Here is a 20255-nt window from a genome sequence, read left to right as displayed (position 1 = left end):
GAAGAAGTCCTTTCACAATATTGCACAGTTACTCAAATAACAAGAATGTAAATTTGAAACCCAGTGAGTCATCTGACTGTGCATGACATGATATCCACACATGCTGCTATGAAGAAAGTATCAAAACTACTACAAGGCAACAACACAGATGAAAAGCTACTACTGTATTCGCTGTTATTTTCGCGTACCGGTACAGATATTTTTGCGAATGAGGTCACAGACATTTTCACAAGATCTTGTTTTCGCGATTTTGACACTGACGCTATCATGAGTGCACTAATACCTGTCAGTTTGCAATATCTTTGTGTGTTAAATTCATGGTCCACACTATAGTGATTCGCGAAATTAAACCCTTGAGAAAATGACAGCTTATACAGTAATACACATTCAGGTTTGTCAAGACCTTTAAAGTACTTGCAAATTACCCTGAAGAGCCAAAGTTCAGGTTGTCAGCTTTGATTTTCGGAGTCAAATCACCATTAGTCGCTGTGAATTAGTGCTAAACTTTTTTCATTGTTACATATCTGATGAAACAATAAATTTCCCTCTGTGATTTTGCAATTATCACAGAGACACATTTTGGCAACAAAATGGATTTTACATGAAAAAAGAAAATACATGTACATGTTAATGATTAAGTGGCTAATTACAATTTGAAAATGAAAGAAATCCTATAGACAATGATTTATAGTACATAATCATGTTTATATCGACTGCTTGTAGAGTTCATAGTCTTGGAAATATTGTGTTCGTTGTGGTATTTGATGACAGTACCTATAACTACAGTAATCCACACAATACCAATGGAAAGGTGCTTTTATGCATTTTTGGTGAAAAATGAAAATTAATACTCTGATGATGGATTATGGCGGTACTCCACAAATCTCTGTATTAACCCTCTGAACCATTTGCAGGATCAGCTCTTTCACTGTACTAGAATGGTAATAGCGCCCTCTCTAGTCATTTGAGCTCATATGATTTACAACTTTCCTGATCAGGCCACAAGGGACCATGAATTCCCTTAAATCAAACAATAAAAAATTGTTTTTCATACAAATCAATGTGAAACTCCATTGATGTGCATAAAAATACTATTATCATACACGAGGGAAGAAGATATGGAGAAAGAGAGAATGGAAGAGAGGAGAGAGGTAAGGAGGGAGAGAAAGAAAGATGGAAACAAAGGTAAAGTTAGAGAGAGAGAGAATGGCTGCGGGGAAGAGGTGGAAAAAAAAAGAGAGGGAGAGGACATGGGGGAGAGGGAAGGAGACAGGGAGAGGCACATGTATGAAATATAATTAGTTACTAAAATAATAGACCACCGGTAGCGCAGTGCTTCTAACATGGCACTCTAAGGTCACTGAATAGCATATAATACCTCAACACTTAAAGGGATAGTACAGTTTTGGTTGAGACCTAACTTCAGATTTCTATTAAACATTGTTTGGTGAAATAATGAGAAACCTCTCATGAAATATGATTGAGCATGTAACTGCAAGAGGGATTCAATGTTTATTTGATGAAAACTGGATTTGAAATGGCTGAGATATCCAAAACAGAGCAATCCTAATAAAAGGCGGGACACACATTTTATTAGGATCACTTTGTTTTACTTTGTCTTTGGATGTGTCAGCCATTCCAAAACTGATTTTCATCTAATAAACTTTGAATTCCTCTTAAAATGGTATATGCTCTGTATCATTTCATCAGTGGTTTTTTGGTATCGTTCAAAAAATTTAAAAGCCCAATCCTCATCTCCACCAATACTTTACCATCCCTTTAACTATGTGCATGTTGACATTCATGTATGAATGTGGTATATGATGATGGTTATTCATGTAATGTAATTCCTCTCCTTTCCTTACCTCCTGGTGTCTTCCAGTTCCTTCTCTGCTCTGTATCTCATCTGCACATGCTCCTCCAGACCAGATGTCTGCGTCTTGAGGTCAAACCGTGTCACATCCAACTCTTTCTGAAGAAGTAGGCACTGTTGAGTTTGGAGAGAATAGGAGGGGGGAAAAAAGAAGAAGAGAGAATCTGTGATTAAATATTGATATTGTCAGCAAGTTATCTGCACAGTCTATCATTTTGTGATGAAGTCAACATAATCCAAACACCGACAGCCATCTTCTCTGGCATTGATCTAAAATGCATGCAACCTTGCAGAAGGATATTACCATGCTTTCCAGGTCTGTAATCCTCTGCTGGTCTCGTTTTGCAGTAAACTCCATGATCTCTACCTCGGCGCGCGACAGCTCCAGCTCATTCTGGATCTGACTGAGTCTGTGGTTGAGACTATCCATGCCATCGCCCGAATCCCGGCTCTCGATCTGCTTCAGCCGGTGATTCTCGTCTCTGACTGCCTTCAGGTCCTCTCCCATCTTGATTGCCCTACAGGGCAAGATGAAGATATAAATGGGAGTTATGACTTTGAAATTGGAGTCTGATCAAGTTCTTGGAAAAAATTCAGATACATTTTTTTTTTTTTTTTTTTGGGGGGGGGGGGGATAAACTTGACCAAGCCTGTAACCAAGAATAATATGACTATTCTTTCATGTACTCTATACAATTTTATGGGCTTTTTAAATTTGTGTCTTCTATGATAGTATGTTGGTTTTGTTTTGTTTTTCTTTTTGCTTCTCTGTTTTGCAAAAAGGCAGGTGATAAAAACTTGCTTGATGCTTTCTTAAACAAATGATAAAGTATTGCTATATGTCATGTTGCAATTAATCGCAATCATCTACATGCAGCAGTGAATCCATTCTTCTGATCAACAAGTATTCGCATAAGCATGTTAGTAATCTCATAGATAGTTATGGATTTAAAGAAATGCAAAGACCTCTCCCCCTCCCCCCCCCCCCCAAAAAAAAAAGAGAGAGAGAAAGACCCCAGACAAATTGCAAAAGAAAGAAATTGGAAAACATTATCCATTTATCCTTTTTTACATAGAATTTTGATAGCCTAGCAGTGTTCTGGAGGGAGGAAAATGTCTCACTCCTTACATAATTAAAGTTCTCATTTGGTTGGAGAAGAGAGGTTACACAATTCTAAGTCATCAACTACCACTTCTATGACAGATAAATCTTGAACTCTATCTCCAGACGATAAGGCAAAGAATTGACAGATTGAATGCATGTATGACACGTTTTCAGTGTTACCCCATCGCCAACAGTAATGGGGGGGGGGGGGGTGTAAAAATTAACAAGAGTTTTAACATCCTTCAAGGAACGGGTTAAAAAATGTAAATGACTTTAAAACACAAAAGGCAAAATCAGCCAAATTAACAAGAAGACTGTGCTCGACTAAGGTTGGAATGTGACCATAGTAGTCTCAGTACCTGTGATCAGAGTTCTTCTTTGCCTCCATGACCCACTTCATGTTACAGAGCAGGCTTTCCAGCTGTGATCTCAGCTTAGTTATGGTCTGTCAAAACAACACAGAACAAATTTCCTAATGTCAGATATCAGTGACTGAAAAAATGTAGTTATATTAATTCCTTTGATTTTTTACCTTTATAGGCCCTTGATTAATTGGAAGAACTTGATTTGTGTCCACGTGGGGGACTGGTAAATCGTAATTCAGTCGGTTGCTTAGGCACAGAGATTTTTGCTGTTGTTGAAGACAAGATCTGGTAGATTTTTTGCAATTTGTTGAATAGTCACTACTCAGCATTAGGGTGCTAAACAGGAATTGACTCGGAGAGAAAATCCATTTGCAAATGACAAGACCTATAAAATTGATCACAAGCACACACTTACTGCATTTCAATTATCCACAAAGTAAGAGGCTGTCACATCATGGTAAAGCAAGAAAATCTATAGCCAGTGCTAAATTGATGATAGTTTTCACTTTTGCCTTTTCAAATAACAAATAAATCAAAACATTATATCCGCTGCTACATTTGATTATGACTGTTGCGACTATTACCCCAAGAGTACCCCTTTGTCGGAGGGGAAGTAAATATTTCATGACAAGAGCATACTCTGGCTACAATAGAGTGGCCAATAAAGTTTTTATCTCAATAAAGTTGTCACCATAGCAACAGCTTTTCACACATTTGGAAAATATATTCTGGTTGTTCAGTCTGTTAACCCGTTGAAGACGAGTCCCAAGTATGCTCCTGCAGGCATCTATGATAAATGCGTGATGTAGCAACATCAGCCCATCCTCAATAATTATTCATTGTCATTATTTATTAATTAGTCATAATCATTGTTGACATTTTGTACATTTAACAACACTTAAAAATGATTATACTGATTAACATTTTTACTTTTGTTGTTTCTATCCCTAACTCACATTTTAGAACTATTTTGAAGCACTAAACCTGGGTTTTTGCTTCACTGCATATGGTAAATGTCTTTAATGTTTGGTCTGAGAAACATGCATACACACATGTGCGCGCACACACACACACACACACACACACACACAACACAGAAAACAACAAAATTTCCTGCATATCTTTTTTGCCTTGAGGTCATTGAATGCAAAAACTAGATTCAGTTTATTGGAAACTTGTGAAAATAGTTCATTCCACAATTTTCCACAATTGATTGCCCAACTGACCAAATATACGCCATCTCCTGTATGCAATATATTCCCTCCAAATGGTTATTCACGTTTGTCACAAGACAGACAGGTTCTATGAAACCATCCCAATATTATTCATTGAGCAGGACAATGCATGTGTCCCCTACCCCACCCTAACCCCTTAAAAAAATGAAGTGTAACACTAAAATGGCTAATCGCTAACAACATTTACCTCGCTATCATGGAGCAAGAACTGTGAAGGTCTCTAGTGACAATCCATTCTCTTGACTGGCATCCTCCCGCTGGATGTTTGAGTGGTGTGTTAATCTAGTTAAGTGCAGACACTATCCCACACTCAAGACATGGGGTACTAATGGAATTGGTTTTAATGGAACATCAATGCCCATGAATTTAATATCTCCCTCTCTCCCTCTCTCCCCATTTTTCAATTTACCACATGAATACAACTTGAAGCATTGGAAGCCACGCAGGTCGCGTTTATAATTGCAGACACACTGTGCCATCATTAATATTGTGCACACGTACATTTGAATGATGTAACATCCATGCTAATAAGCAATTTGATGCACATAAAGTAAGAGGGTTATTTCCATCGTATTTGCCGACAAGAGATGTTTTGATTGTAGTAGTACGGCAATTCATGAAGGCAGAACCCTGGACACTGAAAGTAACATCCTAATGAAGAAAAAACCCAACAACAACAAAACATACCAACAAACTAAGAACTGGACAAACCAAGACAAGTGAATAACAAATGCAAGATGGATGTGAAAACAAAAAAAGGAAAGAGCTAGAGCAAGTGAACAGTGATTCAGAAAAGACAACAGGTACTAGTGTAAATGGACAATGACACCAACACAAACAAACATACACTGATGAACAAGATAGTGAGTTATTGTGACAGCTTTGAGCCTCAGTCACTTTTGAAAATGGGGGCACAATAAAAAAGGGGGAAAATACAGAGAAAATGAACAAAGAAAACAGAGCAAAAGGAAAGATAGACTCTTAAAAATCACCCTGATTAAACCATGGGGCCCTGTAGATGTACCTCAACTCTACCCAAGAATCTCCAATAGAGTCCTCGAACCAAAGTGTGTCTCCCCAGACTATCTATAGAGGGATTTTTGTGACGGATGACAAAAGTGATATCCTTCTGCACCAAGCCGTTAGCCACGGTGTATTGCTCATACCAACACAGCATTTTGATAGCTGGTATTGTCAGGGTCTGACAAATGGTGAAGAATGCCCAAGAGTTTAAGCAAATAGGCAAGTACTGAGCTGCCGTGGTAACAGGTCAATAGTCATGAAATCATATAAAAATTGTAAGAATTGTAGTAAAGAGTGACACAAAAATGTCTGTCTCATTTTCAATATCATGATCTTGATGGTGAGACTTAAACTGCAGAATTTTCAGAAGATAGTAGACAGTGATAGTAAATAAAAAAGGAGATGACACAGCTTATTTCATACAGAGCAGGGCAAAAATTGTTAGTGATTAATTTGTGAGTAATGCAATGCTGTCTTCAAAACCTAGAATGATTGGTTACCCAAGTATGTCTAACTTGGAGCAAGATGAACTTTCAACAGCAAAAAGTTTCACTTAGTTTCACATTAGGACCACAGTTCTAAGCATGTTATTTTCATTTTTTATTTGCTGTACATGGAAAATGAAACCATGAGTTAGGGAAATGTTAAGTGTTTATCGCCTTAAAATTCTCAACCTACAATTGTAAGTGTGGAAGAGGAAAATACATTTTTGGCGAAACATGACATTCAGAACAGAAGTTTCTACAAAGCATATCAATGAGCGCAAAGAGTTGCCTTGTGTCTCGGCACTGATGGCCTATTAACAACTTAGTCAGGAGTATAGTGTGTACATGCATGGAAATACATACAAGGTAGGTAAAGCGAAAACCCTTGTCCTCCATGCACTATAAACCTGACAACAGAACATACAGACACACACACACACACACACACACACACACTATATGGTAGGTTTGTTCTTTCTTTCTCTCCCTATCTCTTTCTCGTTCTCTCTACGATTCCGCATACTTATATACTTAGAGTATGAATGAAATATAGTGGCAGTTATAAGCCTTGTGGTGAGACCTTGAGAACGAACATCATGCCTGGTTAAGTCCATAGTATTGCTGTAATGAGGGGTGGGTGAATATCAGTTTGGATTCCAATTTGGAATTATTACTTCGTGATGATAAATTTGCTCATTTGTAGCTAATAGCTGCAAAAGGAGGAAGACACATTCAAAATGGAAAATGAGACCAAAAAAAAAAAAGGACTACCTTTCTGTAGTACAGTTAGGTGTATTTTAGGCAGACTGGATCTTCCTCAGGAAAAAAAAAATGATAAGTCTCCGCATACTAGTGCATCAATAATTTACTCAGTTACAAAAGAATCTATGATATACATGTACAATTGCTTCTAATTCTAGTATAAATGTATGTATCATTCCTGCATCAAATTCACTATGCAGCACTCTCAGTGATTTGCCCAAATGCATATAAAGCCTAAAAGATAGCATATCAGCAGATCCATTTTGTGTGGATATCATGAGTTTCAACAAGCACCCTGCAAACCAGAGTGGCTGAGGGATAGATGCTATCTATCAACATATGTTTGCCTTGTCAAAAATGAAAATTAAAACAGTTGATACTCCATAACAGCGTAATTTGTGGATGTACAGTTAATACTATGACATTTCACATGCTGGGACACATACATAATGCATTTAAATCTCACTGAGACGTGAGCATAAACATTTGAACTAAATGTAGCAATAGTGATACCACATTATTCAGATAAAGAGTATGACATACAGTACATTATTCTTGAAGCTCTTTGTTCATACTCATTGTATGTGTGCAATTTGTCTGTCTCCCAGACCTCAAAATAGTATTGAAACTGTAATCCGCCATGTTGGATGATATACATGCTTGTATCAAGAATTTAAGTGGACCATAGAGAGTAAATCTGTTCATAATGAACCAATCTCAATGACCTCTTGAACCATGCAGTCCATAGTATGCCCTTACATCCTGTTGATCTGACCACATGTTGCATATAAAATACAATGTTCAATGTAATATCTATATTTATTTTTGTCTCCACCTACATACGAAATGATAGAGGACAGCCCTTACTTGAAAGTTTGAAAGTTTGAAGCAATGTTTCACCTCTTCAATATGGCAACGCACTCTTATCAACCAATGCATAAATAAGCTAATGTTATCATTAGCATGTTAACCTCTCCTTCTCTCCCTCTTTTTCTCTTATAATCAGGATGCTACCAATGAGATCACTCCCTCGTTGCTAGGGGCGGAGTCTAGCTGCAGTGCTATCCAAATCTTCGGACACGTTTCTCTTCCGTTGAAAGTCGGAAAATCATGGCCCAAAAAAACGCAGATTTTATGCCTTTTCTTTGATCGTTTAGCTGTTTCGGCAAATGATAGACAAGACATACACTACAAAATTATGAAACAGAAATCTGATTGTTTTGACCAATTTTGATGATGCGACTTCAAACTCGATTTTTTTCGGCTCAGCCATCAGCGACTTTGGGATCATTTTGTTGTAGCGGGTCACATGGATATGTACAATGTATATTGCACTGCATGAACTCATACTGTGAAGGTAGAAGTATCAATACACAAAGTGTAATTTATGCAATTGACTTACAACTTATGGAAGTACAAATTTAGGAGGACAAAGCTCAATCAACACAATTTTGGATATTTTGATTTTGGCACTGGCATCATATTGTATGAAATGTGCAAAATTTCACCCAAACGAATACTCTATATCAATTTTAAATGCACAGTTTGAGTAAAGCATTCGCTGGCGATTAGTGTCCAACACTGCATGTCCCTCAAATACACACAGCAGCACTTTGTATATAAAAACTGGACTCATTGTGCATCATCAATGCACATAATACACAACACACAGATACAGACACACAGATATCCTGGACACAAACACAGACAAAGACAGAGACACAAACACAAACATAGACACATACACATTCATAGAGTCAGAAACAGACACCCACAGCACACACATACACACATATCAAGAATAAAGCAGAGTCCATTTGAAGTGCAGACACTCACCTGCCCTAGGAAATCCTGGTCTTCAGCCGGAGCATCCTCCTGCTGGACTGTGACCATTTTCTCCACCTCAGCAATGATGCTCTCTGTGGTGGAGTGCAGCTTCTGCATCATCTCACTCTTGCCACCAGTCTCATAGGTGACAGGGCCATAGATCGGTGAGGGGAGGTGGCTCTCGGCAACCTTTGGATTTACAAAAAACAAACAAAAAACAAAACTTTAATGCTCAGACAAGGTTTAGTTGCTGCACTTTGTATCTGGCTGAATTATACTCCGACTGAAATTGTGGTAAAAGGAGTTAAAACCAATATTGAATGTCAAAGAGTAGCATAGAAATTGTAGCGTACGATCTATACAATATTATCTAGAATCTCATCAATGGAAGGGGGGGGGGGGGAGGAGGAACTTACCTGCTCAGAGATGTTGGAGAACATTTTCACTGTAGCAGCAGAAAAGGATTCATGATAAGCATTCCACTGATAAAAATCGCTCAGGATACTAAATTGCCTGCGCCATACACTGTTCAAATAGGTGCCACGAGAGGTGTTAAGAGAAAAATCTCTTCAGATTCTGTGGCAGCCATATCAATTTCTCTGGCATGTGGCAAATCAGATTGCATCCAATGACTTCCTATAAAATATACAAAACCATTTTATTGATAAAGTACTTGGGGACGGATCTGAATTCTAATTCACAATTCTGCAAGTTAGGATTCAAGGCCATAATTGATAGCCCATTACAACTTTCATGAATACCTGATACTTTAGCACTGTTCCCTGCATTGTGGGGCCTAATTTGAAATTCTTTGTGACACGTCCAGAATTACTGGTGAGACAACTTACAAATATCCGTAGTTCGCTCTGGAGGTTGTGCTCATCAGGGGTACTCTGGAGCTGGGGGAACTCCCCGGTGAGGTCGGGGGTCACGGGAGCTTTCAAACCAAGACCAGCCAGAGATGAAGTCATCTTTTGGTGGACCTGTGACAGTTCCTGCTCAATGTCACTCTTTTCCATCTTCAGTAACTATAAATAAAGCAACAAATGACGAGAGAGCGGAAATCACTGACAAGGACATCTCTACATATGCATCTATTACACAGCATATGATCAAATCAAAGAAAAAAAATTGTATACAATAAACATAAGGATGAATAATATTTTTGTTATTTGCTATATGCACATACACCTATATGATGTATCCATGTATGCTATATTGGTTATTACTTTGAGCGATCACAGGTTGTAATTATCAAAAAGCCAGTACAAATTAAATACTATATTGGCTTTTTAATGCACAACCTGTGAACAATTATATAATACATGTATTCCTCTTCTCCCTCTTCTGTGAAAAATATGATCTGCAAATTGTCATTTGGACAAAGCTTGGTGATATTGATATTATCATTAATATATCTAATTTCTGCACTGTCTTGTATATTTGCCCACTTTACCTGCTAGATGCTGGTATATTCATCAGTTGAATTATAAAACAAACTTTATCCCTGTTATATGCATGTAGTTGTAACTTGTTAAGGTTTAACAAAACAATTTACTTAATCCCCTACAAACACAACTTTAATGCGAAGTTACACAGTCTGTTATGAATACCATTGTGACAAAGAAGACACTGTACATTGTATAACATGGGAATTAGTGCCTATGCTATTTACATGTATTTAGCAAGTCTTATTTTTCACTATTTTTATAAATCAGGATTTCCCAACAATTTCATAAATGATTAAATTCAGGTATCCTTTCACACAGTAAGCGTGCCAAGAATTAAGCTTGCTCAGCTGTGTTATCATGCGCCTTATTCATGTATCATAATACTGCATTATCAGTAAATGTATGAGTGGCACGTCGCATTCATCTCAGGATCAGAGTTATCATCTTTAGTACCCAATCTGCAAAATTTGCAAAATGAACACGATCCGAAATATACTGTATACGCTATAATTTTCGCGTACATAAATTTTCGCAAATTGCCGCTGTCACACATTTTCGCGAGTGGTTAAATTCGCGATTGGGGGACCAGAGAAAATATGAAGTGGCAAAGAAAGTGTGAATTTTTAACTTACTAGCAAATAAGAATGATACTAGTTATACACTGCATGAAAAAGACTTGCCAAACTCTGCGAACTAGTAAGTTAGAATTCAACATTTTTGAAATGGTTAAGTCCATCGCGCTAGATTTCTGACGAGTGGTCCCCTTGCGATAATGGATTGGCTCTCTACAGTATTCGTAAGTAGACGTGGACGTGCGTAAACAAGCTTAGCCAGTATGGTCTGTTCGGTAAGCCGTGACATGGTATATTAGTACTGGAATGTTCGTATCATTAAGGCAAGGGATTCATTTTGGAAGGTAATATTTTCGCGTGTTGATAATTTCGCGAATAGCTCCCGACTTGAGAAATTCGCGAAAATAAACCCCCCGCGATATATATAGCGTATACAGTATGATGTGCAACTCGCAATACATGGTTCCTGTTTAATTATACAACTGTATCTATTTCCAATACCAGTACATCTACCAACTGGCTAATCAAGAGAGCTGGTGGATGTGTTTATTGGCCAATAAAGCACAGTACGGGATAATGAATCTCACTTTGTATGGAGGTTGTGAAGAATTCATTGATGTTTGGTCGCTGACAAGTTTTAACTCCTAATCTGCTCACCCTCAGTAATTTGACGAGGTTTGTGAACCTTAGATGGGGAAATATCAGGTCACAACACATGTAAAAAAAGACTGTACCAAAAATTTGATCCAAAATCCATTTCTATCTGCTTGACTTATAAATGGTAACTTTTGCAGAGATTTATTAGCCACAACTAGGATTGTTTTCTAGTTCCCTGTGCGGCTCTTAACAAGTCTTCTTACCTAAATACAGTTCTTCATGCCCCTTAATGGCATTTAGTATGACTCTCTTCAAGGTGATTAGGAGTGGCATGATTTCACACTTTGATAAGGTAATATCTCTTTTCCAACATTCTCAAAACATGTTTTGCTGCTGATGTCCTTGATAAAGAGTATCATTACTGCATACAACATTAATCCTGCCCAGAAGAGACTGGGGGAAGCAGTTGAATGCATACATCTACATGCTAACTTCATGTATATCGAGGTGAAGCCAAATACAACCATGTATGAAATACAACTGTAAATAAGCTGTCTGCTGTCAATATATTTGAATAGTAAACAGTGGATGCACAGAGATGGAATAAGTCAACATAGTATTCACTTGGGCCAAACTAAGATTTATTTCATTTCATTTTCTTTTCTTTAAAATTCCTTAAAGGATAGGGCAAGATTATCATATTCTGTGAATGCAGCTTCCACTAATGTATATCTTCTCCTTCAGTTTGTTTGACTGTCTATCTAGTTGAGTAAGACATTACGGCCTGGAGATCTACAAGATGCACATACAAATGTATCTTGCCAAAGGGCAAGGCTAAGATTCTCGCCTGAAAGGGTCAGTCCAGAGAGGCGGAGCCTAATTAGATTGGAAGCTGAACAAACAAGAGTTACACATTTATTAAACATCCCCAGTCTTGTTACCCCTAATGCCCCCTAGCCACTACATATTGCTACATGGCAATGTTATTTGATTATTCATTTTCAATGTGAAACATGGGCAGAAATCCATGGAATGCTGATGTAACATGGAATGTTGAAATACTGTACCCTGGCAAATGTAATGTTCATTCTAATCCAATGTTGAGGATGGAATACTAAGCTCCAACTCATGAAAATCTTTATTTTCAGTCAATCAGAGCCAACCTGATGTTGGTTTTCTTTGCTTCTTTTGTTTTCTTTAATTACCGTACAGACATGCAGTTGTACCTGATTGGCAAAAATAAAGAGAAGTAAAAACCAAGACTGCTGAGTCATTCTTTATTGCCAGTTTGTTTCTGAATGTCATAACATGTGTAAGTCTACTTGTGGCCATGGATATCAATGAGTAAAATAATGGTATGACTTAGTGTAACGCCTGTAGAGTAGATTTCATGTAGGATGATTTACAAAGGGTCATTACCACTACTAAAGCAGGAGCCCCTCTTAAATGGGAGAAAAGCTTGTCTCCTGACCAAACCATCACCACAGGTACGCACATGTACACGTATCAGTGCTTGAGTGAAATTATGCATGCACAGTGATGAAAATGTCAGATAAGTCATGAGTCATTAGCACTTGGACATAATATCTCTAGCTCATCTATTACATAATATTCCATGTATTACAGACATATCTAATATTAAAGAGATGGCACAGTGTGATACATGTATGTCCTTACCACAGGCAATAATGCCAAATGAGTTAATCTTTTACATACTTCTTTTTCTAAAATCCTGTTTCTCATACACTAGAGTAACGCTTTAATTTTCCTCAGACTGTTGTAACTCCTTTGTTTTGCATTGTATTATTGTGCTTACTGGCTCAAATACTACAAGATCTGCTTTGCCAAAAGGGGTCACATTTGTGTGAGAGGTAAAAAGATAGAAAAATCTAACAAAGATATGAATACAGCTTGGACATGTATGAATTCAAAAAGGATATCTGAGCAGCCTTAATAGAACCTGTTTGATAAATTTGGTATTAACGCCATGTTCACATTTTTATGTTATCAACATTTTTAATGTTGTATAGATGAAGTTTGAAGTCCAAGTTTGATTTCTTACTACTTGAACTGATTATGAATTATGGGTCACCAGGATTTTCAACAAAAGAATTCAAAAAGCAATTCATTGTTCTGAACATGCTTGGTTAGTCTCCAAACTTCATGCTGGTGATTACACGGGCAGCAATGATTACAAACATCTGGATGCCAGGCAAGAAGGAATCAAAGAAGCATAACAATTGATATTATCATGAAATCGCTATAAGATTATGCCAAGTGATATACAAATGCTTGTCTACATACTTCTGTACATTTAAGTACACTGTATGTCATTATTCCGCAGCACACATTCTCCTAGACGCCAATATGTTTATGTACTATTAACTAATAACTTCCATGAAAGTTAACTGTGGGCTTTGTTTTGTTTTGCTTTGGCACAGAAGAACAAAGTATATTTATCAGTAAAAATCATCAATATGCAAAATTTTATGAGGCCAAAACAGTATTCACATGCTAACATTACTGATAATTACTAAATTTTACTAATAGTTGGTAGGTCTGCATTTCAGGTGATGTCGCTAGACTGAAGTGAAAAATATTGGAAAATGGTAGAAGAATTAAAGAACAAAATGTTACACATTCCTAAACAGATATGTCTGCAGTGTAATATTTCAAACTAGGCCAGGTTACGAACAAATTCAAATCTGTCAATATGTTTTCTCTGAGGTTGTAGAAACAAGGTCTGCAATCCACATGTAAACACTCAGCACACTTCAATACAGTAAAAGTGGAAAATTTTGTGTGAGTAATGTTTCGCACTTGGCCAGGTAAGGAGAGATATGTGTGTTTTTGATTATGCGGAATCAAAATCAAAGTGCGCATGCTTTTATTATGGCATCAGCCGCACGTCACACACAATGCGCAGACATTTCCACAACACAATAATTTCCACTTTTACAGTACATGAAATTCCGACTGCAATGCATTTGTTGTTGCTATGCTTGGTATGCCTTTTGAGTAGCTTTCTGGTTAGGAGCAACCTTCATCCTGTACATTATGGATGTCTACAATTTGAAACATATTAGTAAATTAGTCCCCCTGGTTTATAAATGAAGTGCATGTAAATTGCAACGCACATGGAAAATCTTGCTGAAGGCAATTACCAGCTGTTACCAAACAGCAAACAGGCAACGCCTTAATTTATCACCTTCCTTGCACAGTGCAAACTGAATGCCTTAAATGTAAGTTAAGAATATAGTGGCATGCTTCCTGTCTATAAACGCAGTTGCTTGAGATGCAATTCCAACCATTACATCAGGTAGTGGGAGAATGAATTATTAACTTGTGTGTCTCTTAATGACGTTTGATGTGTGGCCAACTGGAAGAATGGAACAGCAGATCGTATTGAGCATCAGACTGTCTCTCCTCCAGAGCACGCCGCTATGTGTGATTTACGAGGACATTTCAGTGTTGCAAGCGAAATGATACAAAATGCTATGGGGAAGAAAATATTTGGCACCCTAGGTACAGGCCCACTCTGACGCAATAGCAGGATTTTGTGCTTCATTTTTGCAGCCATGTATTGGTTATCACCTATCAGGGGTACCAAGCACCAAGAGATATCATTTTGCATCTCTCATAAATCAGGTAACAGATAATTTTACAAATGATAGAAGTGTAGATCAACTAGAAACGAACACAGAGAGTGCAGACCTCGTCCAAGCAGCACACCACAGATACACACAGCTTTGAAATCCCTCTTTTGCTGTCCCTATTTTTCCATAATCCTTCTAAAGAATCAAAAGAGTATCTTGGATCCAGATGCTTATCCAGTTCAAGACCAATATCTAATCATCTCTTCACTCATTATCAATTTTTCCTGTAAGTTTTCTCCAAATCCGTTCACAACAATTTGAGTTATTTTGCGAACAGACAGACAGGCAGACAAAAAACAAACAAAGAAACAAACAAACCAATGTCGACAAAACATTAATGAGACCCAATATGCTCTCTTTGTGATTACAGAGCAGTCCTGCTTTGGCACTTTTGTTAGCACAATTCCTGAAGTTACTTACACATGGTAAGAAATGTAATCAACTTTCTGCATCCTTGGAAAAAAAAAAGGAAAATATATGTATACTATACATGCTATTTATCTACAGAGTATCTTTTTTAACAAGGAAAAGTAGAAATTACGCGGTGCGTAAAATATGTCCCCGCCGGAAGTAGCATTTAGTAGCAAAATGTACAATATCGGTAAAAAATCAAGGTCAAAGGTCAAAGAAGTCAAAGGTCAAAATTCTGTGAAGAAGTTTTGAAGCCCTCACCTAGTGCCATCACAAAAAGCAAACGGAATCGAAATCGGGTTAGAAATGGCAAAGGAGTAGCATTTTGTAGCCAATGTACAATATAGGTCAAAAATCAAGGTCAAAGGTCAAAGAAGTCAAAGGTCAAAATTCTGTGTAAAAGTTTTGAAGCCCTCACCTAGTGCCATCACATAAAGAAAACGGAATCGAAATCGGGTTAGAAATGGCAAAGGAGGAGCATTTTGTAGCCAATGTACAATATAGGTCAAAAATCAAGGTCAAAGGTCAAAGAAGTCAAAGGTCAAAATTCTGTGTAGAAGTTTTGAAGCCCTCACCTAGTGCCATCACATAAAGCAAACGAAAACGAAATCGGGTTAGAAATGGCGAAGGAGTAGCATTTTGTAGCCAATGTACAATATAGGTCAAAAATCAAGGTCAAAGGTCAAAGAAGTCAAAGGTCAAAATTCTGAGTAGAAGTTTTGAAGCCCTCACCTAGTGCCATCATATAAAGCAAACGGAATCGAAATCGGGTTAGAAATGGCGAAGGAGTAGCATTTTGAAGCAAAATGTACAATATAGGTCAAAGGTCAAGGTCAAAGGTCACAACTGAAATTCTGTGTAGAAGTTTCAAAGCTCCCATGTAGTGCTATCATATAAAGCAAACAGAATCAAATTGGCTCATAAATGACAGAGAAGTAGCAAATTGAACATTTTGATCACACACGGACGCACAGACAGACAGACGGACGGACAGACGGACGGACGGACACACGGACACACACACGTACGGAGCCCGTTTCATAGTCCCCTGCTCGAACTCGTTCGGCGGGGACAAAAAATAATATGGACTTGTACAACATTTTTGCGAGTGATTTGATTGCTGATCTACAACCATATTCTGACAGATTTTGCAAGTAGAAAATGAGCAATTTTCTACATAGGATAAACAAATATGTTTTATTGAGTTCATAGTTACTTTGTATAAAGTATACCTGCATTGTAGACAAACAAATTTGATGTACATTGTATATACCACTAGGACTTTGTCTGTATAGGAGAGAGTTTGATGTTGATGACAGTGACATAATACGTATTAATAAATAATCCCCCAAAATCAAACACACACACAAACTGACAAGCTCATACACTCAAACACTTCTTGCCTCGACAGAGAACAATCACTATCCACTTCTTGCTGGCAGCAAATGTCATGAATTAGCACGCACTGAACAAATGTTCTAGACACAAAAAGACAGAATGACAAATAACTCAAGTGATGCATATGTTGGGGATGATGAGATTAGAGAGACACGCAGTGTCACGTCACAGAAACATGAAGCATTCTATGCAAACAACATACAACACCTTACAGCCTACTGGCCATCATCTTGGCGAGATGAGGTAATTACCTTAAAGGCGTCTTGGAGCTCTCGATGGCTCTGGTGGAGGTCATCGTACCTCTTCTTTTTCTAAAAAGTCACAGGCAGAAGAGGAGAGAAAATAGAGGCACCAGTCATAAGTAATGGACAGCATCAGCTGTGTTCTTCCATCCAGAAGACATTATAAGCTGAAAGAGGACACTTGTATGGATTCAACTTAAAAAGGGAATTTCCTGTCTGCATCTCTCACAATGCATTTTTTTTTTTTTTTTGCTTGTACATGTATTTGATTGGATGGAAAAGACAGAGTTACAGAAGCTCACAATCACAGCCCATGTTAATTATGTCATTACAGCTGTACATTGTATATTCAGTGATTGGCATCATTATTAGCACCATGGAACAAACTTTCTAGATTATTAGGTCAATATGCTCCAACTACACGTCTGCAAAAAGGTAATATGCTTGCTTCACCTTGCTACCAAAAGAAGGAACAAGAAATGAATGAAACTCACACAGCTTGTGAAATAGGACTTTTGAAAGGAAACGCTAACCCTCTTGCTCAGAAGTAGAATGGGCACTCTAGTTTGAATTTATGTTATCAGATACCTGTATCTTACAGTTGTTGAAGGAACTACACTCCTGATCATTGGCAGTATTTCATAGTTATCATCCAGTGATTTACCAAAATGAAACTTTACTAAGGAATAAGTTGCATGAATTAAAGAAAAACAAACACAATGCAATGACAAAGAAAACAATTTTTAGTAACGAATTACATTTCTCACCTCAAGGAATTGAATTTGAATGGATTGCAGTCTATTTTTTGATTCAGAGAGCTGAAATGAATGAAGAAGATTTGACAAGTCAATTCATAATTACGAGATGGTTAGCTTCAGAAATGATGATCATTCCATGTTTGCACTGTAACCACACAAGGGTGTTATTAAGCAAATAATCACCAACTGCAAGGGCGATGGTACAATCTAACGTCACCGTGATGTCTATCAAGCCGAGCAGAAGGCAAGGGCTGATAGACACCTCAAGGATCACCAAGGCAATGATAAATTGTATCAATTGCCCGAGAAATAGGAGATGATTATTTGCTTTGTATCCCACATTAATTTACAAACTTGAGATTTGATAAAAAGTGTATTCCATCACGTATGGATTTTTATTTCATAATCATGCTGAATGTTTATAACACAGGTGGTTGGACGTACCGTACAACCACGGTCCTCAGGTGGTGGCAGTCGAATGAACGAGACTACATGAATTAACTAATATAGTTAGATCTAAGACAAAAACAAGCAATACTGATGTATCCATAATTGTGTGATGTGCAGGAATGTGTGCCACTAGGACTTGCTAGCTACTCGCGTGGCTAATAGATGCAAGTGATACCTTTATCGATTCAAATCGCGGGTATGTAAAAGTGTAATTGAACAAAGAATATCACAAATATGTGATAGTACCATGGCATGGATGTTGGGAGAAAAACATCTCTCGGTCACATGCTCCGAATTCAAGTAATCCTATTGGTCAAACTAACATATGTACTTAGAGGGGGATATAAAAACATGTCTATTTGGTACATGAGTTACACTTACACAAAGATCAAGTGAGGTAGCATGAATTTGAGATAAAGCAAACTGTAAAGAATCATTTTACATCCTTAACCTGCCCACTGAGTTGTCATCCATTGCCAAAGTGCTCATCCAAATATGTCATATTATATGAAGCCACCAACTGAAGTGAATGAGATGGTAATCTAATGAATCCAACTTGTGTAGGTCGACTATCAGGTCAGTGTCAGACATGTTGGGAGTGATCCAATGAGGCAAGATCGTCTGCTAAGGATCACGCAGGACATGTCTGACACCGACATGATAGTTGACCAACACAAGTTGGATTCATCAGACTGCTATCTGATACACTTTGGTGGGCGGCCAGAAGCAACACACTCTGCTTCCAATGAGTAAACGATGAGAAAAATCTCTGTGGTATAGGGGTATCGGAAAGAGTAGCTCTGCTTGTAAAGTAGTCCCAATGTAGTATAAAGTTGTTCATGGGTGAGTTAACATTATTGTATATCACTTGGTCAATGCAAGTGCCTTGCTTACTGATGAGTGGGAATGTTCTGTTCATGTTTAATGGTTGCATCCATTCACCTTAAATGGGAATGAGTCTTCAAGTTCTGCTGTTTTTACATGTGTAAACAGTCCTAAAGATTTTGGTGAAGAAAAATAAATGATTGCACTTTTTCTGTACATGCACACTTTAAACACAGTCAATGTAATTATTCATCATCTTGCATCTACCATCAACACACATGAGCTAGCATGAAATGTGGTTTCTAGGCAACCTAAACGTTGGGCTGTTATTCATGTACTGCATCACTGGATACATAAAAGGCCTCATATCACAGGACCTTGGCAGGACAAAATAATTCATTATAGCCAAAACCAATTTGTGTATGTATTCATACTTCAGCATGCTAAAGCAAATTATAACTGAATATGTATGCTGTGGTGTACTTATTTTATTGCTACTTTACTAACTTCAAACTTGTATAGTACACAGTTGTCACGCAACATACACTTGTACTTCACATAACCTGTAGGTAGCCCTTGTGTTTAGCTTACTACACTGATTAGATCCAAAAGACTTGGAAGGCCACGCACATTGTTCCTGGTGCTCATGATCATTTCTAACAAATATGTGTCAAACATATGTAAATGTATTTTGAAGTGTGTACAAATTTCAGCCACATTTTGACTCATATGCATAGAGTTAATTGCTACATTTTTTTCTTCAAAATAAAATGAATACCTGGATGGAAAGCAAGCACTTTTTTATCCATATTTTGTTATAGGAATAGAGCAATAAAGTAGATGTGAATTAAAGGTATCTTGCCTTTGTGTCTCTTGTTCTGATTTCAGTCTGTGCTCTTGAATGCTGTTGGTGCATTAAAAAAATAGAAATGCAGTTTTTAGAACACTCTGTCTATCTACAACTTTGATAAAATCTGTTGTATCATGACGCACACACATGAATAAAGATGTACATAACCATATGATGTACAGGGAATAATTTTCCTAGTATTGCATTGCAATTTGCTATGCATTTTTACACCACTGCTACTTTTGTGTAACAGTTTTCTTCCATAGAATTGTACAGGATATCATTTGAAATATTGTTTATCAGCTGAAATTGCTAATCAAATTTGAGTTAAAAAATTATTCCCTGATATAGATTAGATATTGCGCGGAAA

At 37.4% G+C, this 20255-nt stretch overlaps 1 protein-coding gene across 1 annotated transcript in view; it reads right to left on the bottom strand.

The window, feature by feature from the left end:
• Positions 1–1750: 1750 nt before the first annotated feature.
• The window catches only part of LOC139709043 (uncharacterized), a 54096-nt gene continuing 35591 nt past the window's right edge, over positions 1751–20255 (bottom strand). The window contains exons 11-18 of the mRNA XM_071621012.1: positions 19898–19939; positions 17770–17820; positions 17012–17071; positions 9437–9703; positions 8685–8864; positions 3338–3423; positions 2178–2391; positions 1751–1987 (exon numbers count right to left, since the gene is read on the bottom strand). Coding sequence (XP_071477113.1) covers positions 1862–1987; positions 2178–2391; positions 3338–3423; positions 8685–8864; positions 9437–9703; positions 17012–17071; positions 17770–17820; positions 19898–19939 — 1026 coding nt within the window. The 3' untranslated portion in view covers positions 1751–1861. The remainder of the gene's footprint in view (positions 1988–2177; positions 2392–3337; positions 3424–8684; positions 8865–9436; positions 9704–17011; positions 17072–17769; positions 17821–19897; positions 19940–20255) is intronic.

Source organism: Diadema antillarum, unplaced genomic scaffold (genome assembly GCF_040938485.1).
Source record: "Diadema antillarum isolate AM-2024a unplaced genomic scaffold, OU_Dant_1.0 scf00000037, whole genome shotgun sequence".
Lineage (NCBI taxonomy): Eukaryota > Metazoa > Echinodermata > Echinoidea > Diadematoida > Diadematidae > Diadema > Diadema antillarum.
This window is presented reverse-complemented; position numbering and strand designations above follow the sequence as displayed.